The sequence below is a fragment of the Hippopotamus amphibius genome, chromosome 16, assembly GCF_030028045.1.
Source record: "Hippopotamus amphibius kiboko isolate mHipAmp2 chromosome 16, mHipAmp2.hap2, whole genome shotgun sequence".
NCBI classification, from domain to species: domain Eukaryota; kingdom Metazoa; phylum Chordata; class Mammalia; order Artiodactyla; family Hippopotamidae; genus Hippopotamus; species Hippopotamus amphibius.
In genome coordinates, this window is record NC_080201.1 from 58,111,149 (window position 1) to 58,136,949 (window position 25,801).

Genomic DNA, 25,801 nt, shown 5'->3' on the forward strand with positions numbered 1-25,801 from the left:
GAGGGAGAGAAGCTAGACCCTTTTCAGAGCCAGTGAGCGGAGGTTGAGCCTTTTCCTCGGGTCCGAAGGCAGGGGCTGGCAGGCTTCCTAGCGACAAGCCCAGGGTGAAGGCTGGGACCCGGTCAGGGTGTGAGCGCGGGGTCAGAACTGAAGACAACTCCCCCTACCCTTCAGAGATTCCGAGGGTGTAGGCCAAGCCCCCTTCGTGTGTAGCTGGTCTGAAGGAGCAGGCCAGAAACGCACAAGAGTCAGTGGGCGGCCCCTGTGTGGGCGGGGCGGAGCGAACCATTAGTCTAGTCCGTCGGGGGAGCCCTGGCGGCCACGCAATCGTCTGCGTGGGAGGCGGGGGTGGGGGTGCCACGTGCAGTTCCGGAGGCGAGCACAAGGGGTGCAGAATAAGGTGCACTCGCCGACCCGGCATTCACCCCACCTTCCAACCCAAGCGCATGTCTCCAGGAGCCTCCCCCGCCTTAAAATCCATCCTTTACTCCCACCCTCCTGTCCCGTGCGGCGCGAGGGCCGGCGCGCGCCACCGCCGGAATCCGGGGTCGCGACTCGCGTTCCACGCCGCGCGCCTCTCTCCAGGTGACATCATCCCCCTGCCGGGCTCCGCCTCCCGCCCAGTGGCCGCACGCCCCTTACCTATTGGCCGACACGCCTTGAGCCCCGCCTCCCGCTCTCCGCCCGCGCGACCCCTCCCAGGCAGTGCGGAGGCGGGGTTTAGCCGCCGGCCGGCGCCGACACCGCCTCCCATTGGCCATTCGGCGCCGTCTGTCAGTCTCCTGTTAAAGGGGCCACGACCGCCCTGGAGCTGGTTCGGGGGGGAGGAGGGAGGAGGAATTTTTTGGCGGGGGAAGGTGGGATTTGGGGGGCGCTGGTGAGCACCCCTGGATCTGGCGGCTGCGGCCTCGCGGGGGGAGGCTGAACGGCGACAGGGGCAGGGGGCTGTTTTAGGGGGTAGAGGGCTGTGAGACCGTGAAGGGGAGGGGGGTCCCCAGCGCCCAAGCCGGAGCAAGAGACGCGGAGCCCGCGCGAGCGGCGGAGACAGGGCTCCGGAGCCACAGATCCGGGCCCCGGCCGCCGCCAGGGGCCCCGCCCGGTCCCCCCACCCCACCCCACGTCCCTCCTGCAGCTCAGCTCCGCCCGCAGCCGCCGCGGACCAGGTAGGTAAGAGCCCAGCACGGCCCGCCTGGCAGCGCCCACCCCGCGGACCCCTCGCCGAGCTTCCCCCGCCTCCCTGAGAATCTGGATTCTCTTCTTCATCCCCGGGGACCTCAGAGCCCAGATTTCACCCCAGAGACTCAGGCGTGCCCCTCCCGGCTCTCAGAGTCCCCAGCCGAACCCTAGAATCCCAGGCGTACTGCCGCCTTGTGCCTCCTCCAGGGCCCAGGAGCCTGGATTTCCCAGGTCAGCCCCGGGAACCCCCTCTGGACCTAGATCCTCTTCTTCAAAGGGCCCAGTCCTGGGAGCTCCAGACACCGGCCCCGGCTGTGTCAGCTAGGCTCCCCCAGCTAGGGCCGGTCGCCCCCCACCCCCCGTCGCGTCCGCATAGTCCCCCATTCGCTCATCCAGTCCTCCCATCTCCGGTCCTCGGGCTTGAACAGCCGGCTGAGTCCCTCAGTCCCGGCTGGCTCAGTGGCCGCCCTGGACACAGGCCCGCTCTGGAGCTGTCCATGGTCACCGTTCTCGGCAGCCTTGCCTCCCCCATCTCCTGCTGCTGCCTCCGGGGAGGGGGCGCCGGCGGCGCGGGGATCCCCCCGCCGCGCCTTTGACCCGGGGATACCCAGGCCCTCCCCGACCTGGGCGTCCGGGCCTCAGGGTTCCGCTGGCCAGGCTCTCAGCCCCACCCTCAGCACCCCAGGTTTCAGAGACCCCAGCTGCTACTTGAGGAGTCAGGGCTTCAGAATGTTCCTGCCTGGTGCACGTTAGGGATCTTGGCATCCGGGGATCCAGATCCCACCAGGTTCAGGGGGCCCTGTCAGTCTTCACTTCCTCTGGCTAAAGGCCCCAGCTGGTAGCCCTCATCCCTTCAGGATCTACGAATCCAGTTTTCCAGCCTTTGCCCTCTTTAGAGACACAGTTCAACAGCCCCTGTGACCCTCAGACAAATATACACAGCCACCTGGCACCCCAGCATCTGCCCCCTTAGGGATTCAGGCGCCATGACTCTCTCCCTTTCAGGCACTCAGAATGCGATTCTTAATGCAATTCTCTGGCTTCTACCCACCTCCCCCTTGGAGACCTAGATGCCTTGTCCCTGATCCTGCCTCCCCTCAGGGACCCAGGAGTTCAGATACCGCCTTCTGTTCTCCCCACCAAAGCCATCGACCCCACCTGCCCACCCTTCCAAAAAGGACTCAGGCTCCAAACTTTCATCTCCTGTCTTTTACCTCCACAACGATTCAGGAGTCCAGTTCCCAAACTCTGCCCCCTTCCCCAAGTATCTAGCTGCTCAGCTGTAACTCTTAGGGACCCACATCCCTACAGCCTCACAATCACCCATCAACTTGACATCTCTGGTGGCCTTGAAAAATCCCTGCTTCATTATTATATCATCTCTGGTTCTGGGATCCCTGGGGTTTGCAGTGTTCTCCCCTGAGACCCAGCTTCTTGAGATGTTTCAAGCACCCCATCATGATTTTTTTATATCATGACGCCCCATCCTTTGAGTACACTCTCAGACTGAGCCAACTCTACATCCCTTCCTCCAGATGTGTTCTATGGCCTGAGTTCATTTCATGATCTAGAATTGTCTGCCACATTTCCAACTAAGCATGCATCCTGGCAATGCTTCGTGTTCTAGATTCTTTCTAAACCCTAGAACACTCCCAGTCAACATCTCTGTTCCTTTTTCACCCAAGGTATGTTCTAAATTCTAGGCTAGATGCTAAATTTGAGCCATGACATTCTCCAGGTAAATTCATATATCTAGCTAATGCTCCCAAGCCAAATTCTGATATCGCCCTCCTCTCCTTAGACATGTTCCTTTTTTGTTTTTTGTGTTTTGTGGGGGTTTTTTGGCTGCACCATACTGCTTGCCAGATCCCTGATCAGGGATCAGATCAAACCCAGGCCCTCAGCAGTGAAAGCACAGAGAGCCCTAACCACTGGACCACCAGGGAATTCCCTACATGTTCCAACTTTTAAGAAGCCAGTCCTTGCTTATTTTCTTCTAAAATTTCATTTTGGGTGTGTTCTAGGTTCTAGCCATATCCTTGGCATTGTTCTAGATTCCATTATCTTCCCAGGGGCATTCTAAGTTCTAGAAAATATGTGTTCCATTTACATGCTCTAACCTTTCTCCAGACTGCACTATACATTCTAAAATGCACTTCCTTATTTTATTATTTTTTAATTTAATTAATTTATTTATTTTGACCGCACCACCCAGCATGTGGGAACTTAGTTCCCTGACCAGGGATTGAACCTGCATCCCCTGCAGTGGAAGTGCCAAGTCTTAACCACTGGACTGCCTGAGAAATCCGTGCACTTCCCTATTTTAGATTCCATCCAGTCCTACAGCCTTAAATCTTGAGGATTCCCACTGAAGTGTTGTACAGTGCATCTTCCTTCCTCATGTTCTGTGTTTTAGGCCCATCCATTCCCACCTTCTCTGTCCATCTTTTCCCTAGCGTGACCTTGGCTTAGAACTTGTCCCCTGGTGGATTGGGGGCTTCCTCCATCTGCCACTTCAGCATTCTAAACATGCTCTAGGCTCTCTCCTCTTCTGGAGTCTTCAACCTAGAAATGTCCTCATTTCTAGAACACACCACCCCCACCCTCACCCCCTTTGCCAGCTCAGTCCTTATGCCAGTAAATTCTCAATTGCCAGAACGCATCCTTCTGCATCTTCTCCCAGGCAATTCTAAATCCCAGGCAAACTCCTTGCTATTTTCTAGGTTTTTCTTTGCCTCCAGGGCATTTTCCAAATTCTAGAGCATATATTCTGCCCTCCAGATGCATGAAAAAACCAAGCACGTGATCTCTGTATTATACCTTCATCCCTGGTAGGTTCCGAGTTCTAGATTATGTCTCCTGACTTAGGTTTGTTGTGCATTGCATTAGGTCTGTTCTTAGCTATCATTATCCTCCCCTTTGTGTTTGGGGTTCTGGGGTGACCCAGACCCTCTTTTAAGTTATTGGATTGCTCTTGGCTGGTTCAAAGTTCCAGACTTGGGTTCTAGAATATGCCCCTCTATTTGGCCCAGTGTTTAGATCTTACCCCAAGCACAATGTAAAGGTGAAGTGTATGTCCTCTCTGCACTCCGTGCTGTGTCTTCATGCCCATGGCTTTCTAGATTCTACACCCAGCCTTGCTGAATTTTGTTTCCTTCTCAGGGAATTTGAAGTTCTAGAGCAGCTGCCCTAAAACATCCCTAGTTGCATCTCATGAGTAGGTTCTGGGTTTGAGAGACTATGTTGGGTTTGGGCCTAAGTCTGGTCTGCCCTCTTATAAATATTTTCTTGAATCTGACCTCTGAGTGTTGGGATTCAGGTGTCTAGATTCCCAGATGTACCTCCTCAAAGAACCAAGTATACAGACACCCAGCTGTCTCCTCTCCCAGGTCCCAGGGCCCTCAGTTCCCTCCTCTCCTCCCAGGAGTCCAAGGTCCCAGTCCCAGGCTTCAGACATAGTCCTAATATTGGGTGGGGCTGGGAATTAACCACTCTGAGAACCGGTTATGCCTCTGCCTGAAGGGAGAGAAAGAAAGGAAGAAACAGAGTGAAAGTCCCTCCTGCTTTCGGCTGGGCCAGCTCGACCTGTCTGACCTGATGTATGTGGAGGGAGTGGCTCAGGAGACCTCTCTTCATCTCTGCCCGCAATTCATGCACCCGGACTCCTGGGGCCCCCGGGCCTGGATTCCTGGGTTTTGAAGGGGGGAGAAGTCTGAAGGCTGAGATTTCTGGGTCTATGTTTGGAGGTTGAAAGCCCAGACTGTTGTGTCCTGGGAGGAGGGGGATGTGGTCTTTGACTCCTGGGGTTGGCAAGGAGAAGGCTGAGGCTCAGACTCCTCTGTCTGGGAGAAGGGAGGGATAGGGGACCTGGATCCCTATGATCTGAGAGAAGAGGTAGCTGGATCTTGGCCTCTTGCAGCAGGGCCAGAATAGGTAGACTGAAATTCCCACATTGCCGGTGATGGGAGGGGCCTGAGTCGCTCGAAGGGGCGGGACTTGGACCGGAGGGGAGGGGCCTGCAAACTTTCCACATTCACTCAGGCAAAGGGTCACCCAGCTTCGGTTTCTCTGACTAGGCTGGGCCTAGATTTGCTGCCAGTGTGTGATGGAGTCTGACCTCAGTTTCTGCAAATGCTTTCACCCAGCCGGGCCTGGTTTCCTGAGAGCAACGGGTTTCCGTTTATCTTGTGCCACGATCAGAATGGATGGGCCTCAGTTTCTTCTGTGCCGGGCTCGGATTGCCCTGCCTTAGTTTTCACTATGTAGTATCCCAGTTACGGTGCCTCAGTTTCGCTGCCTGTGCTTTGACGAAGCCGCTCTTCCTTCCCTGTTCCCTCCCCGTACCCGCAGGCCAGCACCGCCGCCATGATGTGCGAGGTGATGCCCACCATCAGCGAGGATGGCCGGCGGGGTTCGGCGCTGGGCCCGGACGAGGCGGGCGGCGAGCTGGAGCGCCTCATGGTCACGATGCTCACGGAGCGCGAGCGCCTGCTCGAGACGCTGCGCGAAGCGCAGGACGGGCTGGCTACGGCGCAGTTGCGGCTGCGCGAGCTGGGCCACGAGAAGGACTCGCTGCAGCGCCAGCTCAGCATCGCGCTGCCCCAGGTCTGGGCGGGGCGAGGGCGGGGCCTGAAGGAGGCAGGGCCTTGGCTCGCGAAGGCGCTGGGCGGGCAGTCCGGAAGGGGTGGGACTTTGCACTTGGAAGGGGGAGAGGCTTGCCGGTAATGGGCGGGGCGTGCGCCCCTTGAATGGACCTGACTTGTAGGGGAGGGGAGGGGCCTCCAAACCACCCAGTCCTTTGGAAATGGAGATGGGGAAAGGATTGATCTCATTCTCCGATCCTGCCCACATCTGGACAGGAGTTTGCGGCTCTGACGAAGGAGCTGAACTTGTGTCGGGAGCAGCTACTGGAACGGGAGGAAGAAATTGCAGAGTTGAAGGCAGAGCGGAACAATACGCGGGTGAGTGGTCTTGGCGGCGAGACCTAAGTGGGGTGGCGGGGCCTTGGGTGTTGCAGCCTGACCTATCTTTTTCCCTATCTCGACTTCCTTTCTTCTCCCTGCTCCCACAACTTGGCGGGTCTCCTCTGGTCCCCTCCTTCCTTCATGTCTGCATAACCGTTCTCATTCCTTTACCACTCCTTCCATGACGCCCCCCCCCCCGGCCCCCCCACCTCTGTTATCCCTCTCTTCTCCTGACCTCTCTCCATACCCCTTTGCTTGGCTCCACCTCTTCCATGTGTCCGCTCCACTTGTCTGAATCCTCTTCCTTCACTCTGTCTCTCTTCCCTTGACACTTTTCCTTGGCCCTGTGTCCTATCCTTGTAGCTTCTCCTAGAGCACCTGGAGTGCCTGGTGTCCAGGCACGAGAGGTCACTGCGCATGACTGTGGTAAAGCGCCAGGCACAGTCCCCGGGCGGGGTCTCTTCCGAAGTGGAGGTACTTAAGGCTCTAAAATCCCTCTTCGAACACCACAAGGCACTGGATGAGAAGGTATGAGAGTTGGAAGAGCCTGGATGCAGAACAGAAACTCGTGGTTGGCTGGGGCTGTCTTGAATGGCAGAAATTCTGGCTGTGATTGGTTGGGGATGGCCCAAGTGGGAAGAATGTTGACTGTAATTGATTGAGACAGGCTATGCAGACCGGGACCTGAGTGACTGATAATAGAAAAATGTGATAGGTTGGGGGATGCCAGTGGGTCAGGCTGCCTTGGTAGCTAGTTGGGGCTGCACATTTATTATAAATAGAGAAATGCTAATGTCGCCCTATCAGGTCTATCCCAAAGGTGTTCTGCATCAACTGTCCTTGATTGTGTCTGATCTCCATCTCACTCTGTCTTGCCCGCATCCCCAGGTCCGGGAGCGGCTGCGAATGGCACTGGAGCGGGTGGCTGTGCTAGAGGAAGAGTTGGAGCTGAGCAATCAGGAGGTGGGGGCGTGGACAAGAAGGAGGAGAGACTAATGAACCACCAATGGGGTGGAGCTGATTGGGTGGGTCATAGAATCTGTTGGGGGCAGGACTAGGGCAGAGGACCAATGGGGTTGCACTATGAAGAGAACCAATGAGGTTCCTAAGGAGGAACTCATTGCGCAGGACTAAGGGGACTACTGCCCTGTGACAGTGAGACTAAGGTGAGAACCAGGGCTTGGGGCTAAGGGAAAGAACTGACTAGGGAGGAAATGGTTGGGTGGGGAAAATTAAGACACTTCCACCAGGAGGCTAAGGTTAAGAATAAGGGTGGACTTCCTCTCTGGTGGGCGGCTGAGAGATATAATGTGCGCATAGGATCTAAGGGTAGACTGTGGGATAAGGGTGGCCCCAGCAGGACTAGTGCCAGTGGGAAGTAGAACGGGGGTTCTAGGACCCCCTTTGCCCTGATCTCCCTTTCCCGTTGCCAGACTCTGAGCCTTCGAGAGCAGCTGTCTAGGCGCCGGTCGGGGCTAGAGGAGCCCGGCAAGGATGGGGATGGGCAGGTGAGATGTAGAAGACTTTCCTTCCCCTTGCTCTTCCCCCCTCCCTGTGATCCCACTTATCCCCCTGACTTTGTGATGGTCCTGTTAATGTTTGGTATGTCCTCACTGACCCTAGGACATCTGAACTCCTCAGACGCTTATGGCCTTTGACTTCTGATTCAAGTCAGCTAGCTCACTTTTGTGCCCTCCATGGCCCTTACTGATCTTTGATTTCCCCCATCAGTTCTCTCCTTGCATTCTCTATCTCTTTGTTCCCCACTCTGAGTTCTGTCCCTTCCTCCCTCACTGTCCCCATTCAAGAGTCTTGCCAATGGCCTGGGTCCTGGTGGGGATTCGAACCGGCGCACGGCAGAGCTGGAGGAGGCCCTGGAGCGGCAGCGGGCGGAGGTGTGCCAGCTGCGGGAGCGCCTGGCGGTGTTGTGCCGCCAGATGAGCCAGCTGGAGGAGGAGCTGGGCACCGCCCACCGCGAGCTGGGTAAGGCCGAGGAAGCTAACGCCAAGCTCCAGCGCGACCTCAAGGAGGTGAGGCCGGAGCCCCTGCTGGGCTGCCCTCTGTCCCTCCCCTCCCCTTAATCCCCCCTGTGCCCCTTTGCCCATATTCACAGAACTCATGAATCTGGACTCAGCTCACAAGCTGGGTGGACTCTTCTCTCTGAGCCTGTTTCCTCATCTGTAAAATGGGATTTATGATCCTTGTCAGAGAGTTAGCACATGACACATACATGGTAGTTGCCCAGTATCTGGTCGTAGTTACTATGTTATCATTGGGAAATTCTCTTGTGCCTCTTAACTGAACTCCTTTGTCTGCATTTCACCCCATCCTGGCTGAACCTCCTTGATCTTAACTCCCATGCTCCAGGGACTGCTGGAAAATGTAGCGCATGGATTCTTGAAAGCATTGAATGAAAAATAAGAGTTTTCATCATCCACTGGGGCTTTTACCTCGGATTTTAAGCGAGGATGGTGGCGCAGGGCATATTGGGAAGTGTGGTCCCACCACACGGGTTCCCAGGCAGGAGTCCATCCCCCATGAGACCCTGGGGCACCTTCTCTCGTTTTCTAAGCCTGTGCTACCCTGGGGGCTCTTGGGGGATGTTGCCTTCCAGATGGAAGGGACTTTTGTTTCCTGTGAGACCCTAGGGCACTTGCTCTGTGATTCTAAACCTGAGCTGTGCCAGAAGGTGAGTGGGCCAAGAAGAGTGGATACTTTCCATCCCATGGGTCTTAGGCCATCCATAGGAGGAGGGTCTAAGCCAGTACTGCCCCAGAAGTTTATGGGAGGTGCTGTATCACCATTTTAGCTATCAGGTGGCAGGGGCTCTAATGTTGACTATTGCTGGGAGCTCTTGGCAGCTGTGGTTCCAACATTCTGCCGCCGAGATGGCAGGGGACTTCATTTCCCACGATACCCTCGGGTGCCTGAACTGGGGTTCTAAGCCTAGACTACCCCCGCGGCCTTCTGGGAGCTGTAGTCCACGCGGCCCTTCGTCACCTCTGCAGGCGCTGGCGCAGCGGGAGGATATGGAGGAGCGGATTACAACGCTAGAGAAGCGCTACCTGAGTGCCCAGCGCGAGGCCACGTCTCTGCACGACGCCAACGACAAGTTGGAAAACGAGTTGGCCAGCAAGGAGTCGCTGTACCGGCAGGTGGGGGCACGGCCGAGGAGGGGCGATGGGGGCCAGGCCGTGGCCCCTTTGACCTAGCTCCTCCCTTCCCCCCGGTCTGTGTCCCCCAGAGTGAAGAGAAGAGCCGTCAGCTGGCCGAATGGCTGGACGACGCCAAGCAGAAGTTGCAGCAGACGCTGCAGAAGGCGGAGACCTTGCCAGAGATAGAAGCCCAGCTCGCTCAGCGCGTGGCGGCGCTCAACAAAGTGAGGGCAGGCCTGCCGCCGGGCCTTGAGTCTCTGGGGCAAAGGGGCAGGGCTTGGAGGAGGCGGGGCCTTGAGTCTGGACGGGTTGGAGACCTACAGCCTGAATTCTGCTGAAAAGGACAGGGCCTGGGGTCTAGGAAAGGGACGTGACTTGGAATGGGGGAAGGGCGTGGAGGTTTGGTGAGGGGTGGTGTTCTCTAGTCTGGACTGAAAGGATGGGTGGAACGAGAACTGAGAAGGGGACAGGGCCAGTAGACTAGAGAAGAGGGCAGGGCCTGAATCACAAGTGCAAGGTCTGGAGTCCTGTGGGGGAGGAGGCTCGAGCTCCAGGGGCGGGGCCTGGAAGCCAGCCGTGGAGGAGGTGGGGCCTGGAGCCTGACTGGGTCCTAGTGGGACAAAGTCAGATGCCATGGGTTTTATCCTCTAGGCTGAGGAACGTCATGGGAATTTTGAGGAGCGGCTTCGGCAGCTGGAGGCCCAGTTGGAGGAAAAGAACCAGGAGCTGCAGCGGGTGAGAGGGCTTTGAGACTTGGGGGAGGAGCCTAGGTGAAGTGCTGGGCTGGGGGTGGGGGAGAGGTGGGCAGGGTGGGAGCTCGGAGCAGGGGCATTGCTCGATGCTTGAGCACCTCTGCTCTCCTCTGGGCAGGCCCGGCAACGGGAGAAGATGAACGATGACCACAATAAGCGGCTGTCCGAGACAGTGGACAAGCTGCTGAGCGAGTCCAACGAACGGCTGCAGCTTCACCTCAAGGAGCGCATGGGGGCCCTGGAGGAGAAGGTGCGCCCCAACCTAGGACTCCGATAAACTGGAATCTTAGGGCCCCAGACCTTTCCCCAAACAGTAATCTGAGATCTCCCCAAATCTGGGCATCCCGAAATTGAAATTGCTCTATTGCTGGGACTACCACCCTTTCACCTAATTTAAAACACCCTAGAACTGAATTCTGGGGTACCCTGAATTCTTGGCTTTTCCCCAAGCCTCTAACCCTATGGACCCTCAAACTCTGAATCCACTGAAATTACACAGGATGCTGAATTCTGCGCTCCCAGGGACTCCCCTCCTTAGCAGCATCTTCGGCTCCACAATCCTCTCCCCGTCCAGCTCACCAGTCGAGCCCACCTCATTCCCCCTGGGGTCCCCTCAGGCCTGTCCCTGTGCACTGGAGGCTGCCTACAGATTCTGCCCCCTCACTGCACCCCTGCCCCCCACAGAACTCACTGAGCGAGGAGATTGCCAACATGAAGAAGCTTCAGGATGAGCTACTGCTCAACAAGGTAGGGAGGGGCCCGGAAGGGCGGGCCTGGGGGGGTGAGGGCCAGGGAAATGGAGCAGGCATTGCTGGGGTTGGGATCAGCCTGGCTGGGAGGGGCTGATACTTGGAGAGGGGGGCAGATTCTGACCTGACATCTCCAACCTACTCCCCCAGGAGCAGCTCTTGGCAGAGATGGAGCGGATGCAGATGGAGATTGACCAGCTGCGGGGGAGGCCACCATCCTCTTACTCCAGGTGACAGTTATCTTCCTGTCCCACTTCTGCCCATGGAGCCCCCTTGGCCAAGCACATCTCTTCTGATCCCACGTCTCCCCCACCCCACTCCCTGTCCTCCTGAGACTTCCACTGGTCCGTCTTATTTTTCATGCCTGACTTCATGACCTCTGACCCCAGATCCTTTTTCCTGACCTTTGACTTCAGATTCTCTTCCAGTCCTCTGAGCCAAGCCCTTCCCCATGACTGCTGACCTCTGTTTCCTTTTCCTGACTCCTTGGTCTCTGACTGCTCTCTCCATGCCCACAGGTCTCTCCCTGGCAGTGCTCTGGAGCTCCGTTACTCCCAGGCACCCACCTTACCTTCTGGAGCCCACCTGGACCCCTATGGGCCTGGCAGTGGCCGGGCAAGCAAGAGGGGCCGCTGGTCGGGGGTCAAGGATGAGCCCTCTAAGGTCAGCAGCCACTTCTAGGGCCTGAACTGAGCAGGGCTTGGGAGGGCAGCAGTAGGAGATGGAGGCCAATATGCAGGGCTCTGGGAGGGGACTGAGTTGAGAAGCAAGGTCTCCTGGACCCACACTGTCTTCTCTTCTTCTTCCATCATCCCCACGTGCCTCGATATCTCTTCACATGGATGTCCTGGTGCCTGGTGAGAACTTTAGAGGAACAATGGGGTGGGAAGAGGGGTGGGTTTTGGGGGGACGGTATGCCGGGTGTAGAATCCTGGAATGGATGGGGCCAAGTGAAGAAGGGACGTGGGCTGGGTCTAAGGAAACAGTGGAATCAAAGAGAGGCGGTGGAGTCATGGGTGGTCAAGAAAAGAGACCCACCAAGAGAGAAAGCTGGGCTGGGAAAAATGTAGGGGCTGGATCCCTTGGTGAGAGCAGTCAGTGTCAGGGCACAGGGGCAGGGTCACAGAGGGTGGGCAGGCTCAGGAGAGGGGAAGGAAGACTCGGCACCTACCTTGGCCCCTGTCCACCTGGCGTCTCTCTGTCTCCACACAGAGACAGGAGTGGGAGCGGTCTGCCCCTGCGGGGTCCATGCCACCTCCATTCCCTGGGGAGCTGGATGGCTCCGATGAGGAGGAGGCGGAGGGGATGTTTGGAGCTGAGTTGCTCTCCCCCAGTGGGCAGGCCGATGTGCAGACGCTGGCCATCATGCTTCAGGAGCAGCTAGAGGCCATCAACAAAGAGATCAAGTGAGCACTGGCCCAGTTCCTCCGCACCCTGCCTGAGCTAAGCCTACGGACCCCTGGCTCTGGAGACTGATCTGCACACCTAAGCCCAACTCCTTTCTTAGCCATCCTCAAGGAATTCTCCAAGCCCAACACTATCCAGAAATCCCTGAGGAAATATCCAGAAGTCTCCTATGTGCTATATATACATTACACACACCCCAGCGAGTACTCATAATTTCCCCATATACCCGAGACTGCATCCCCAAATACCAAAATTCACAATCCAATCCATCGAGAATCCTCCATTACCTCATGGCTTTCATGGCTTCACACAACAATCACCCAGAGACTCCCAGTATCCTAAGAATCTCAACACACCACAAGGTCCCCAATCCAAAACACCTTGAGAACCACAACTCTAGATAACAAGAATTTCTACCTAATATAACAAGAATCCTCAATTTATTAAGAATCCCCCACCGCATAAAGTCTACCCTGATTCCCCAGCAGTTGCTCTATTTAGCAGTTCTCTAAGAAAACACTTTCCATGGGCCCCAGCATAGCAACATGACCATCATCTTCCATTCAAACGTGTTCTGAGTTGAGACATTGATTCTCATCAAATGTCTCCATGACCTTCCCAGATCCTAGGTTGACCTGAGCCCCTGATCTCACCCTGCCCTTATTATGAGTTTGCTCTTGCTGTCCTACTTGGAACTTGACCTCTTGCCCATAGTAATCTATTTATGCTTTTCCAGAACTACTTGTTTATTATCAGGGTCATCCTGATGCAGACCCTGATCATCCTGTCATCCCTAATCTCTCCATGATTTCCTGAGCCTATCATGATCCCTTGACTCCCCTTGAACCTGTGAGTCCATCAGGGATCTTTCAAGACCCTCTAACCTCATCGTGCCTTCTTCAGATTATTTTTGCTCCACCAAGACTTCCTGGCCCGTTGGGATCCCCAGACTCCCTCTCCTATTGTCTTCCTCAGTCCCCTCACCCCGTCTCCCCCTTTCCCTCCCCAGGTTAATCCAAGAGGAAAAGGAGACAACAGAACAAAGGGCAGAAGAGCTGGAGAGCCGGGTGTCTGGCTCTGGCCTGGACTCACTGGGCCGCTACCGCAGTAGCTGCTCACTGCCCCCCTCCCTCACCACCTCTACCCTTGCCAGCCCCTCCCCTCCCAGCTCTGGCCACTCAACACCCCGTCTGGCACCCCCTAGCCCTGCCCGCGAGGGCACTGACAAAGCTGTGAGTATTCTTAAGTCTCTCAGCTTGGTGGTGGTGGTGGGGGGAGGTCATAAACAGGGCTCCCTAACAAACAGCAACAATGACCATCACACCAGTGATTTTCAAAAGCACCCTCACCTTTCCCTAAAAGTTCCAACTCAAAGGGCAAAGGGGAGCCTGAGCCACTAGGTTCCTGAACCCTAACTTGTCCTTTAGTCAGATCTGATCTACTTTTACCTGTTTCTGCATTAACTCTGCATAGGATTTTTTATTTTTGTTATTATTTTTTTGGCCACACCATACAGCTTGTGGGATTTTAGTTTCCCTACCAGGGATTGAACTCTGGGTCCCGGCAGTGAGAGCACTGAGTTGTAACTACTGGACCACCAGGGAATTTGCACTGTGTGGGACTTTTAGAAAAATGTTTCTGTGACTAAATATACATCTGAGAAGTACCATTAGATCCTCAGAATTGACCTTTGAGGGAGGCACAAGATCTCTACACCCTATTTTACTGCCTTAAACTCAGCTTTCCTATTTTCAGAACCTGTAACTCATTAGCTGTCTTTGAGGCTGAGCAGATCCCACTCCTGACACCAGAAGCTAAGATACTATAAATATGGGCTTATCAAGCTCAGGGGGACTGCAGTTATTGCCTTTATATTTCTGCAACTCACCCTCACTTAATCTAGGCTATCTTTAGAAGTGGTGCCCCACCCCAAATCAGGGGTATCCCAGACACCTAGTAAACATCTGAACTAATGAGGAGCCCCCAACACGATCCCTTCAACTCAATCTAGCATCTTTGCCTCTCTGTCTCCAGAATCATGTCCCCAAGGAGGAAGCTGGGGCTCCACGGGTGGAGGGGCCAGCAATCCCAGGAGACACCCCACCTCCCACTCCTCGGTCTGCCCGCCTTGAGAGAATGACCCAGGCCTTGGCACTGCAGGCGGGATCCCTGGAAGATGGAGGGCCCTCACGGGGAAGGTCAGTAAGAATAAGGATGGGACAGGTAGGGACTTGCTTGGGAGAAGGAGGTGGGAGTGGACAACGACTTGGGATGAAAGGAGGCATCCCAGATGAGATCTACCTTCACTCTGTACTGCTCACCCAGTGAGGGCACCCCAGATTCCCTGCACAAAGCTCCCAAGAAGAAGAGCATCAAGTCATCCATAGGCCGTCTCTTTGGCAAGAAGGAGAAGGGGCGAATGGGACCACCAGGTCGGGACAGCTCTTCTCTGGGTGAGTCCCCTGATTCCCTCTCTCCCTTCCTTTATTCCTTCCTTCCTTCTTCTTTACATATTCATTTGACATACAATCCTATCTTCATTCATTTGGTAATTCATTTAGAACACTGGAACCTTGGCAGAGGCAGTGGAGAGGAGAAGGGACAAGGAAAGGGCACTCTGACACCTGCCTGAGTGCCTGGTGGACAAATGAATTTGTTATTTTATTTACCTACTTTTTTAAAGAGAAGAGGGAGGAGCATCCTAAAGGCAGGGCACCTGGTGTGCTGGAGCCTGCTTATCTGGCTTGGGAAATCCAAGTTAATTAAATTTTCAGGAATTTTATGAGCTGCTTTGACATCATATTGGTAGCCTGAAATTGGTGGGATTATTTACACCATGGGAATTGGCAAATGCTACAAATCAGGAAATACCCTCTCCTTCCCCAGGGAGCCAATTGTTAAATATTTACCAGCACACCACTGCCAGCTTACCAAGGCCAGCCCAGTGAATCCAGCCCTATTTTGGGGATTTCTCCAATTCCTTGCCTAGGAGGTGACATTGGTCCCTGTCTGGTTTTACCACTCCCTCTGTGCGGCCTCATTTACTAATCCCTCTGGGCCCCTGCTTTCCTGGCATCCTTCTCAACCCCTCCGCATCAAAGATTCTGCCTCCCCTTTGAGACTTTCCAAATTTTGGCCCCTCCCTGCCTCCAGCTGGAACACCCTCAGATGAAACATTGGCCACTGACCCTCTGGGGCTCGCCAAGCTGACAGGCCCAGGAGACAAGGACCGAAGGAACAAGAGGAAGTGAGTGTGGGTGTGTGGTATGGAGGGGGCAAGGGTTGGTCATAAGTGAGAAGAAAATTTTGGGAGGGGGTGTCCAGGATCCTGAATTTGCTTGCCTGGGAAGCTAAGAACCCTTAGAGGTTTTCTTTTCTTTTTTTCCCTCTTTTCTCTTGATTGGTGTATGTGTGTTTGGTGGTGGTGGGGGGAGAGGAGGGATTACAAAGACTCACAAGTATATTTTTTAACCTTTTGCCATGTTTTCTACAGTCATAAAAATTGCTTTGGGGGGGGGGGTTGGTGAAGGGGGCCATCCAAGAGGGCTAGGTGTCTCTACCCCTGAGATCTCCTGCCCTGGCCCCCTCTCGCTAGGCATGAACTTCTGGAAGAGGCCTGCCGTCAGGGCCTGCCTTTTGCTGCCTGGGATGGGCCCACTGTGGTCTCCTGGCTAGAGGTACTGGGGCCCAGAAACATCCTGACGCTTCACCCCAATCGGTCTGAGAACCCCACCCTTAGGGCTGTCCAGGTCCACCTAGTACCATCCTTTTAACCCAGATGTGGCAGTGGAGGGGAGTTGGGGGTGGGGGCTGAGGCCCTGGGAGGGGTCAGGCTTCTTGTAGATCTTCCTGTTGCTATTTTTTCTCTCCCCTCACCCCTGTCCTTCTGGCCATGCCCACCTCGGTCCTGTTGTCTCTCTCTGTCTCTGTGGTTTTCCATGTCTCTCTCTGGGATTCTTTGTCTCTATTTTTCTGCCTCTCTCCCCATCTTTGTCTTTTTGTCATTCCCTATACGTCTGCCCATGTCTCTCTCTCAATGTCTTTTGCTCCTTTCTCTCCCCGTCTCTGTCTCTCATCTCTGTGTGTCTTTGTCTCTGTCTCTCCTCATCTCTCTCTTTCCCCTCTGACTCTGGTATTACCCTTCTTTGACTTTCCTCCTTTGTCTCCCTCTGACTCTCGCATCTCTGTGCCTTGCCGGGTTTCCTCCCACTGCTACCTTTCTCGTGTCTTTTCTGTTTCTCCCCCATTTGCCTTTCCCCACCTCTCTGTGTCCCTCTCTCTCTTTCTTTCTGTCCCTTTCCCATTTCTCCCGTTTCTCCCCCCATATGTCCCGGTCTCTTTGTCTCATTTCCCCCCTTTCTTATTTCCTCCTTCCCTCCCTCCCTCTGGTGCAGCTGTGGGTAGGCATGCCTGCGTGGTATGTGGCCGCCTGCCGGGCCAATGTCAAGAGCGGTGCCATCATGGCCAACTTGTCAGACACGGAGATCCAGCGCGAGATCGGCATCAGCAACCCACTGCACCGGCTCAAGCTGCGCCTCGCGATCCAGGAGATGGTCTCGCTCACCTCACCTTCTGCTCCTGCCTCCTCCCGCACCGTGAGTGTCCAGGGGCCAATCCCAGCCCTTGCTGTCTCAGGGCCCCGCCTACTGTCCTCAAAGTAGCCAATCCTGGGGCCCGCTCACTCCTGCTCTCTCTGATACACCACGGTCTCTTGCCTGGATTATCTCTGAGGGTGGGGTCTCCCTTCAGGTCTCCTTGCCTCCCTTCAGCCTGTCTTACCGCAGCCAGAGGGATCCCATCCTGGAGAAAAAGCCAATTCACAGTGTTCTCTACAAGACCCTTGATGAGGGACCCCTTCCCCCTCCCCCCGCCCCCCCGCCCCTGGCACTTGCTGCTCCCGTTCCTTGGAGCACCTCTTGCTCTTTTCTCCCCAAGGCTGGCTCCTGCTCATCCTTGAGGTCTCAGCTCAAATGTCACCACCTCCAAGAGGCCTCCTTAACTCAAGAGCTAAACTAGTCACCACCCCCATCACCCCACACATGAACATCTATTTTTCCCCATAGCATTTACTGCCTCCTAAAATTTTATCATTTTGTTCCATATAGAAAATTATGTGTTCCCATGCCTAATTTGGCTCCTCCAGGAGCACGACCCCCTTCCCCTCCCCTGTCCAGAAACCCTCTCTCAACCTCCGTTACATCCCTCGCCCCTCAGTCCACAGGAAACGTGTGGATGACACATGAGGAGATGGAGTCCCTTACGGCGACGACCAAGCCTGTGAGTGCCCCCTGCCGGTGGCCTTGGGGGTGGCACTAACTTTCCCTCGGGAGGGACGGGAGGGACGGGTGAGTCTGTGGCTGTCTGTCCGTCCCTCCCGCCCTCCTCCGCCTGCCCCTTAACCCACCCCTTCTCTCCCCTCTTCCCACTAACTGGTCAGGAGACCAAGGAGATCAGCTGGGAGCAGGTAGGGGGCGCGGGGCGGGCCGTGGGCGCATGAACAGGCTGTGCACGCTGCATGGACGCCCCTCCTTCTCCGAGCCCCGCCCCTCCCCTCACCGGAGCATTCCATTCTCACCTCGGGAGGGGCGCTGCGCGGAGCTCTGCTCTGGGCTGTCATTGCGGCTTGGTGCGGGTCGGTGTAGAAGCCCGACTGTTCCATTGTTAGCGGTGCACGGGTCATTCCATTATGGTGGGTTTCGGGGGCTCCAGGGGCTGTTTCATTGCTCTAGCTAGAGGGGGACGCTGAGCAGCTCTTTACCCTACGGTGGAGAGGGAAGTGGGATTGTTCCACTGTACTGGGGGGAAAAGGAAAGCATTTGGGGCGGCAGGTCAGGCTGAGAAGTTGGGGAGAAGAAGATACATTTTGTTCTCAAGAGGAGAGCGGGATGAACTCACCTGAGGTAGAGGAGCTATGTTGGGTCTTGCTTCCCAACAAAGGGGAAGGTATGGATTATTTCCTTATGCTAAGAGGAGTGAAGGTCTTGAGGTTGATCCAGAATATTGTCCTGGGCCAGATATAGCATTAGGCTAGTATTTTGGGGACAGTGCAGTCCTCTGTTGGGGAAAGAGCTACATTGGAAGAATCCGTTGTGCTGACTTGGGGGAGTAGTGATGTTGGACTGAGCCATTGTTCCGAGTTGGGACAATATTAGACTGGTGCTTCTTAAACTTTAATGTACAGTTCAGATCACCTGGGGATCCTGTGAGAATGCAGATTTCAATTTAGTAGCCTCGGGTCTGAGATTCTGCAGTTCCAGCAAGTTCACAAGTGAGGATGCTGCTGAGGGTCCGCGGACCGCATTTTAAGTAGACAAGGGTCTCTGCTGTCATCATGAAGGAAAGGGAGACAGTTTTGGATTGTCCATTGTCCTGGGCAAAGATTGGCCATTGTCCTGCTATGGGATGGAGAAAGAACAACCTCGGATTTGGGGGAGGGGGGTTGGACTGTACCCTTTCATATATACATGGGAAAGGGTCAGAGGGCCTGACCCCTCCCCCACCTGCCCATGGCCCAGATCCTGGCATACGGCGACATGAACCACGAATGGGTGGGGAACGACTGGCTGCCCAGCCTGGGGCTGCCCCAATACCGCAGCTACTTCATGGAGTCACTGGTGGATGCCCGAATGTTAGACCATCTTAACAAGAAGGAGCTCCGGGGCCAACTCAAGATGGTGGACAGCTTCCACAGGTGGGGGCTGCCTGGCCAATGGTGACAGTCCAAGGGGGGAAGCCCCACTTCTAGAGAGTCTTTGGCAAACAGGACCAGTGATGGGGAATTCCTTGGACTATCTTTGGTCCTCTAGCCTGGATTGTCAGGAAATCCAGACTCTAATGCCCCTTCCACCCCTGAGGGCCCACTAAGAAAAATCCAAGTTCTGAGACAGCTTCGCTAGTTGACCCCAAACCCCTTACAGGTTGGCTAATAGAAACCGCTTTTTGAAAATATCCCGACTCCTGGGAAGATCAGCAATCAATAGAAAAGATCCAATGGAGCAATTCCCCAACCTGTGCCAGAAGACCACAGACAAGGGGGAGAGCCCAATAGGAGCAGCAGTCATAGGGATTGTGAGGGCTCGTCTGTAACTCCACTATCTCTGCTACGCAGGGTGAGTCTGCATTACGGGATCATGTGCCTGAAACGGCTCAACTATGACCGGAAAGACTTGGAGCGAAGGCGGGAAGAGAGTCAGACCCAGATCCGAGGTGAGTAGAAAAGTGTAAGGATCCAGCAGGGAGCCAGGTGGAGGGCTTGGAGCAGTGCTGGAGGAGGCACACATAGTGGAGGGGAGGGAGGCCAGGGAAGAGGGGGTGGAGCCAGCATGGGGGCGTGGCCAGGAAGAGGAAATGGGGGTGTAGATACGGGATACATTGGAAAGGCCCGGCCCCAGGAGGGGCACAGCTGAGGGTCCCTTCTGTCCCCAGACGTGATGGTGTGGTCCAATGAGCGGGTCATGGGTTGGGTGTCCGGGCTGGGTCTGAAGGAATTCGCCACGAACCTCACGGAGAGCGGGGTGCACGGGGCGCTGCTTGCCCTGGACGAGACCTTCGACTATTCCGACCTGGCCTTGCTCCTGCAGATCCCCACGCAGAATGCACAGGTGAGCTGCCCCTAGGCCCGGGGCTTACTGGGCATCCGTACCTCGCGGACTGCACGCTGCAACCCCTCTCCCACCTCTCCTCCCCAGGCCCGGCAGCTCTTGGAGAAGGAATTCAGCAACCTCATCTCCTTGGGCACAGACAGGCGGCTGGATGAGGTGGGCGCAGCAGCAGCATAGGAGACTCCACTCCCAGCGGCACCTCTAGGCTCGGAGCTGAAGGGGTGGGGCTTGACTTTGCCTGCGAGTTGTGGTTGGAGGCGGTGCCAGGGAAGGGGCGGGGTTAAAGGGGGAAGGGACCTGGGGAGGGGTGGAGTCAATTGAAGGGGCGGGGTCGGAACGCGGCCCTCTTCCCTCACCGGTTGCCGGGCCCCTATACCTAGGACAGTGCAAAGTCTTTCAGCCGCTCCCCATCCTGGCGGAAGATGTTCCGGGAGAAGGACCTCCGAGGCGTAACCCCTGACTCAGCTGAGATGTTGCCCCCCAACTTTCGTTCAGCCGCAGCAGGAGCCCTGGGCTCGCCGGGGCTCCCTCTCCGCAAGCTGCAGCCGGAAGGTGGGCGGATCCCAAACATTTCAGCCTCTCCTCCTCTCCCCTTCCTCTGGGGTGTGGGGGGGAACCTCCCTCTTCAGGTTCTGAAATGGCCTAGTCCTTTCTCCCTACCCATGACAAATGGACCGCTCCAATAAGCCAACTCCACCGCACCCCCTTTGCAGGGTGGGAGCTGAGCTCGTCAAAGTGTCACCTGGGGGACTTTGAAGGAATCCAAGGCTATGGGAAAGGGAGGGAAACCGGTTTGGAGCCAGGCGGTGGTTGTCATCTCGGGAGGAGAAATCCAAGGAAGGACGCTTAGGGCTGAGGATCGGAGAAATACTGGGGTAGGAATTGGGCGTGTGTGTATGTGTGCCCACGCGCTTTCCAGGCTGAACCGTTGCTCTCTCTCCCTCCAGGCCAGACTTCTGGGAGTTCCCGGGCAGATGGCGTTTCTGTCCGGACCTATTCCTGCTAGTGTAGGCCTCCAGGTGAGGACTGCACTGGGCAATCTGTACAGGGGTTCTGGGCAGCACAAGGGATCTCACAGCTGCACGTACTGCCTGGCGTCAATGCAGGTGACCTCACTCAGACGGAAGCACCTTTCGGAGGCTGGGCTGTTTCCCCTCCTGCCCAGAGTATGGTCTCGCCGGGAGAGCTTGCTGGGGAGCTCGTGCCGCGGACTAGACCATCTGTACAGACAAGCGGGGAATGCTGGTCCCCGCCTCACAAATGGACTGGGCCTGGGCCAAACCACATGCACTGGACTGAGAGGGGGGAAGAAGAGGGCAGGAAAAAATCCCGTCCCAAACTTCCGCCTCCCTTTCCTCTACTTTGTAATTTATTGATCAGTTTCCGATGGGAGATGGGTGCCCTTTCCCCGCGGGAAGGGGGTGGGGCTTCCCTCCCGGGCCGCATGCGGGGAGAGGCTGCCCCCTCCCCTTTCTTCCCAGTCGCGGGGTCCAAGTCTTCCTTCTTCCTCCGAAAGGAGGGGAGGGGGGACTCGCTGCTAAAAGCCTCGCCCCTTGTGCCACTCAGCCCTGCCCCGCCGCGTCCCGTCGCCGGTGCCAGGGGTCAGCTGCGGGCGGGGTTCCCTCTCTCTCCCCAGTGTCTCGTGTCCCCGAGGCCCCTCCGCCCCCCGTGCTGTGGCCGTGTCCGTGCCCCGGGGGTAGGGGCTGCAGAACTGCGCTCCCCGTTCCTCTCCAGCTCCGGGGTTTGCATGGGAGAATCCTCTTTCCACGATGCCACTGGGCGACGTGGCGTGGGGGGAGGAAAGACGGTGGGGGAGCCCTCGCCCCCGACTCTTGGTCGGCCTCCCTGCCCCAGGCGTCATTCAGTGATCACGGGTAAAGAGAACTGTTTCAAAAAGCTCCCGTGTTGACTGATTTATTTACCAGGACCTAGCAAACCGACCACCTCCAGGATTCCGCCCCTTCTCCCTCCGACCCACTCGCCCAAGTCCCCAGTCCCCGCCCATGTTCTCCGGTGCCCAGAGGATCCAGACCCCAGGCCTGACAGTGAGGTTTCGGGGAGCACGTTTATTCAGAGAAATAAATATGGCTCGTGGAAAGGGGTTGGAGGGCCAGGGAGATGTGTCTGCGCCGCAGCCGTGTGGTTGGGTTAGGGTTCCGGAGTTTCCAGCATGTCTGCCAGGGCTCTGGAGAGAAGGACGCAGAGGTTGGACAGCCGAAGTGTCCAAAGCTCACACCAGGGTGCTTAGAGATGGTTAACCTACCCATTTCACCAAGGGGGAAATAGAGGCCCAGGACTGTCCAGTAATTCACAGCGGGACAACACCTTTCTAAACGGGGCCCTTAAACTTCCCCCCTGCACACACTTACTGGTACAGGGACGAGGAGAAATAGTCGACGTAGCTTCCTGTGGGAGAGAAGAGGCTTGAGGGGTACAGCACGGGTGAAACTGGGGGCCACTTTTCACTCAGTTCGGGATCAGGACTAGCTCCACCCCTTTTCTGGATTCCTTCCCCCAAAAGAATTCCTTCTACTGGGTCTCCTTTGAAGGTCCCACTCCTTCCTCCTGGCTCTGGGTGTTCCCATTCTCCAGGAGCCCCACCCCACGCCTTGTCCTTCGAATTCGACTTGCTTTGGCCCCAACCTCTCGGTTCTAGGCTCGCCCCTCAACCCTCCAGCCAATCCTAACCTCGGAGGTTTTCGTACCTATCCTCAACCTTCCCACTGCCCGGGCCCCGCCCCTCCGTGCTCCTCCTGCTCCAGAGTCCCAGCCTTGGCCACGCCTTCCCACATAGCCCTGCCCCACAACCTTCCGGCCGCTCCTCGGGTTGGCTCCACCCCCACCAGACCCCACCCCCTCATCAGGTTTCTCCTGGGTCCCACCCATGCTCACCCGGACTGCAGACAGTTTCGCAGACCAGCGGGCAAAGGTAGCAGAACTGACAGTGCTGGGGGCGGGGATGGGGAGAGAGAATGAGCGGTAGGAGGTGGTCAGGGGTGGAGTCGGGATGGGCCGTGGGATGCACATGGGCAGGAAGCTAGCTTGGGCAGGAGGCTAGCTAGGTGGAGGTTAAGGTCAGAGGCAGGATGGGGTTTGGAGTCAAGACTGCATCAGGGGTAAGGCGTTAGGTCAGTTTGAGGGCAGAGGATCTGGGGCTGGGGTGCTCAGATAGTCCCGGGCCATCCGGAAGCCTGGTGGATCCTTGAGTCTGGGATAAGTCTCACCTGGCACTGGTCGCAGTGCTCTCCCATGTTCTCCTCGTCACAGTGACAGTTCTCACATTCAGTGCATCTCTGGGGACCAGGGGAGATTGGTTAGATGGGAACGTTTGGGAGCCACTGGCCAGTCTTCCACCTTGCCCGCTGGACATCTCCCCAACTTCTCAGCCTCATCACCTCTGACACAGAGCTCAGTATCTCCTCCCCCCCCCCCACTGCTTTCCACCCTGTTTCCCTACTGCAAGGCGCCCCAACGTCCCCTTGTCACTGTGGGCTGGACCTTTGGGTACTCTCTTCACCCCCTCTCTCCCTATTCTCCCCACAGCCTGTCAGTCTCCAGTCCTGTCCCACCTCCCCTGGCTCTGCCTTGCACCCTCCTCCCTGTCCCCACATCTGAAAGTGCAGCTCAGGCCTCACCCTCTCTTTCCTGGACCATTTTCCCAGGCTCCTCCCCAGCCTCCTGGCCTCCAGTCTGTCCCCTACTTGGCCCCAGAAGTGACTCTGTTAACTCAGGCCCTTTGCTCAGGGCCCTCCCAAGGCACATCGGAGCCCTGGAACAAATTCTAGAAACAGCTTGGTGGATGGAGCTGAGTTGCGGACATACATTGCAGAAGGAGCAGTAGCCACACAGGGACCCTGGCTGGTAGTTCCCGTACTCCTGGGCATCCTGCTGACCTATGGGGACAAGAGGGCAGAGTGACCCAGGCTGACTCCGCTCCTCCCCACCCACATCCAGTCCAGATCACTTACCCATGTTCTCACCACTCTCCTCTTCACTGGAGGCACCTCCAGCCACCTCCCTCCTGGCCAGTGGGTTGGGGATGATGGTGAAGGGGAGCTTGTCTTCCTCCAGCCCCTCCTCCTCGTCTTCTTCCTCCTGGTGGTCTTGGCTCAGTGGGTCCCAGACCTCAGCCCTCTCTTCCCCCCTCTCCTCCTTCTCTTCTTCCTCCTCCTCTTCCTCCTCTTCTTCCTCCTCCTCCTGGCTCAGCCCGAGGCCATGACCTTCCTCCTTGTCTTCCTCATCCTCTTGGCCCAGGCTGCCATGGCAGGTGCCTCCTCCTCCCTCCTCTGAACCTTCATCATCTTCTTCATGGGAGCTGTGATCCTCTTCCTTCTCTTCCTCTTCCTCCTCAGAATCACTCTCCCTTAAGTGGCTTCTATCCTTCACCCCCATGTGTTCTGGATGGTGGTGACTAATCTCCTCCTTGATGGACCCTCTGTGGCCAGTCCCTTCATCTCTATGGCCTTGCTGCCTGTGGCTGGGAGGCTGGTGGCCAAGCTCCGCAGAGATGTCCTCATCTTCCTCCTTGGGGACTCCGTGGTGGTGATGGCCAGGGATTGCTCTTTTATATTCCTCTGGGAAGTCCTCCTCCTTAGCGCTCTTATGGCCTTGGGGTTGGTGGCTGGCAACATGGTGGCTGAACTTGACTGTAATCTCCTCCTCCTCCTCTTCCTCCTCCTCCTCTCCGAGGCCATGGTGGGTGTGCCTGGGAACCTGGTGCCAGTGTTCAGTGGACACATCCTCATCCTCGTCATCCTTATCTCTGTGGCTGGGGCCATGATGGTGGTGTTCATCTGAGACATCTTCCTCCTCTTCCTTCTCATGGTCTCGGTGCCTGTGGACCTGGTGTCCATACTCAGTAGAGACATCCTCCTCTTCCCCTTCTTCATCATCCTCTTCTCCGTGGCTTCGGTGTACATGCCTGACGATATGATGGTGATGCTCACTGGACACAACTTCGTCTTCGTCCTCATCTTGGTGGCTGTGGCTCCTGTGGCTGGGGAAGTGGTGCCCGTGCGCAGCTGGATCCTCCGCGTCTTCATTCCCACGGCTTCTGTGCCCACGGGCCTGCTGGGCATGCTCTGTGTATTCCTCCTCATCAGAGATGTTCTCATCTCCTGCCTCGTGGCCTTGGTACCTATGGCCTTGGGATTCTCTGGAGACATCTTTGTCCTCTTCTCCGTGGCCCCAGAAATGATGCCCATTCTCCGTAGAGACATCCTTGTTCTCATCTCCATGGCCTCTATGGCTATGCGTGGGGTGGCCAAATTTGCCCGACCCATCCTCTGAAGGCCCCGAAGCTCCTGCATTGTTATTCCAGTTGCTGGGGCCTGGCCCAGCCCCTCTCAGCTGCTGGGTCATGGCAGGGGGGAGGAGCAGGCTGGCCACTGCAGCCCAGAGGACGGAAGCGTGCAGCCATGGCCCACAGTGGCCCATGGGGACAGACAGGCAGCAGAGCTTCTCCCAGGGCTGGCTCCCACTGCAGTTGTGGCTATGTGGATGAATGTTGGGGTCCTTGTCCCTTTTGGGCTCCTTCTCTTATTTTCTCCCTGTGTCGTTCCTTTGCTGTGTCTCTCCGTCTCTGCCCTCTGGCCCTCACAGCTGGGCTCTGGACACCCCTGTGAGGCAGTCTCCGGAGCCCCCTGACCCCCCTTTCTGGCCCTCCCTCCCACTTCCCAGCCAATAGGGTCTCTCCCCTCCCCACTCTGTAGCTAAATTTACTCTCAGCCCTGAGTTATTCTGGATCAGCCCTGTCTGCCCCTTCCCTCCTCCTCCTCCTCCCAACCGGGGAGGGAGTGGATGAAGGGGTCTCTCCTTGGCCGGGAGAGAGGGGCCAAGGGACTTGACTTTGGGCTGCCAACAAGTTCACGTTTGTCAGCTGCAAAGACAATGGCTAGATTTTTAGTAGGCCAATCTGGGGGGAGCCTGGGTCATGGGGAAGTGGAGCAGGAGGGATGCATCTGAGGGGAGAGACCCCTGCCAAGGAAGGACTGGGGC

General features: G+C 56.5%; 3 protein-coding genes across 12 annotated transcripts; 1 reads left to right on the forward strand and 2 right to left on the reverse strand.

The window, feature by feature from the left end:
- Nucleotides 1–122: 122 nt before the first annotated feature.
- Nucleotides 123–761, reverse strand: C16H19orf73 (chromosome 16 C19orf73 homolog). The gene is given in 4 exon segments (XM_057710893.1): nt 123–244; nt 247–388; nt 390–498; nt 643–761. Coding segments are annotated over 4 exon segments (492 nt in total).
- An 81-nt stretch (nt 762–842) lies between these two features.
- PPFIA3 (PTPRF interacting protein alpha 3) lies at nt 843–21,837 on the forward strand. Of its 9 annotated transcripts, XM_057711405.1 has the most exons (29): nt 844–1,163; nt 5,527–5,781; nt 6,036–6,137; nt 6,504–6,668; nt 7,029–7,103; nt 7,574–7,648; nt 7,949–8,170; nt 9,149–9,295; nt 9,385–9,519; nt 9,947–10,030; nt 10,166–10,297; nt 10,732–10,794; nt 10,947–11,026; nt 11,315–11,459; nt 12,009–12,202; nt 13,213–13,435; nt 14,238–14,401; nt 14,529–14,656; nt 15,357–15,450; nt 15,799–15,880; nt 16,598–16,798; nt 17,418–17,480; nt 18,719–18,894; nt 19,312–19,409; nt 19,629–19,804; nt 19,892–19,960; nt 20,185–20,356; nt 20,752–20,823; nt 20,911–21,837. In XM_057711405.1, exons 2-28 carry the CDS (start codon nt 5,542–5,544, stop codon nt 20,808–20,810), a joined length of 3,564 nt encoding a protein of 1,187 aa, XP_057567388.1. In that variant the 5' UTR covers nt 844–1,163; nt 5,527–5,541; the 3' UTR covers nt 20,811–20,823; nt 20,911–21,837. The 9 variants fall into 9 exon arrangements, 8 of the variants coding, with proteins under 8 accessions (XP_057567391.1, XP_057567388.1, XP_057567386.1 ...); XM_057711403.1 differs by having other exon boundaries at nt 844–1,167; nt 20,752–21,837; XM_057711401.1 differs by having other exon boundaries at nt 20,752–21,837.
- HRC (histidine rich calcium binding protein) lies at nt 21,777–25,449 on the reverse strand. 2 transcript variants are annotated; one of them, XM_057711411.1, is made up of 6 exons: nt 23,773–25,448; nt 23,627–23,697; nt 23,029–23,097; nt 22,697–22,751; nt 22,174–22,210; nt 21,835–21,989 (listed from the first exon to the last, which is right to left on the reverse strand). In XM_057711411.1, exons 1-6 carry the CDS (start codon nt 25,238–25,240, stop codon nt 21,953–21,955), a joined length of 1,737 nt encoding a protein of 578 aa, XP_057567394.1. In that variant the 5' UTR covers nt 25,241–25,448; the 3' UTR covers nt 21,835–21,952. The 2 variants fall into 2 exon arrangements, with proteins under 2 accessions (XP_057567393.1, XP_057567394.1); XM_057711410.1 differs by lacking the exon at nt 22,697–22,751 and having other exon boundaries at nt 21,777–21,989; nt 23,773–25,449.
- Nucleotides 25,450–25,801: the final 352 nt, after the last annotated feature.

What these genes read in the sequence shown, in the direction of transcription:
- HRC (XM_057711410.1), bottom strand. Translation starts at nt 25,240, where the DNA reads ATGGGCCACTGTGGGCCATGGCTGCACGCTTCCGTCCTCTGGGCTGCA. An exon ending in GCTACTGCTCCTTCTGCAAT is followed by an intron (nt 23,098 to 23,626) that starts GTATGTCCGCAA and finishes CCTGGTCCCCAG; the next exon opens with AGATGCACTGAATGTGAGAA. An exon ending in AGCACTGCGACCAGTGCCAG is followed by an intron (nt 22,211 to 23,028) that starts GTGAGACTTATC and finishes TCTCTCCCACAG; the next exon opens with GAAGCTACGTCGACTATTTC.
- PPFIA3 (XM_057711403.1), top strand. Translation starts at nt 5,542, where the DNA reads ATGATGTGCGAGGTGATGCCCACCATCAGCGAGGATGGCCGGCGGGGT. An exon ending in AGGAGTCGCTGTACCGGCAG is followed by an intron (nt 9,296 to 9,384) that starts GTGGGGGCACGG and finishes TGTGTCCCCCAG; the next exon opens with AGTGAAGAGAAGAGCCGTCA. An exon ending in CCGCAAGCTGCAGCCGGAAG is followed by an intron (nt 20,357 to 20,751) that starts GTGGGCGGATCC and finishes CTCTCCCTCCAG; the next exon opens with GCCAGACTTCTGGGAGTTCC.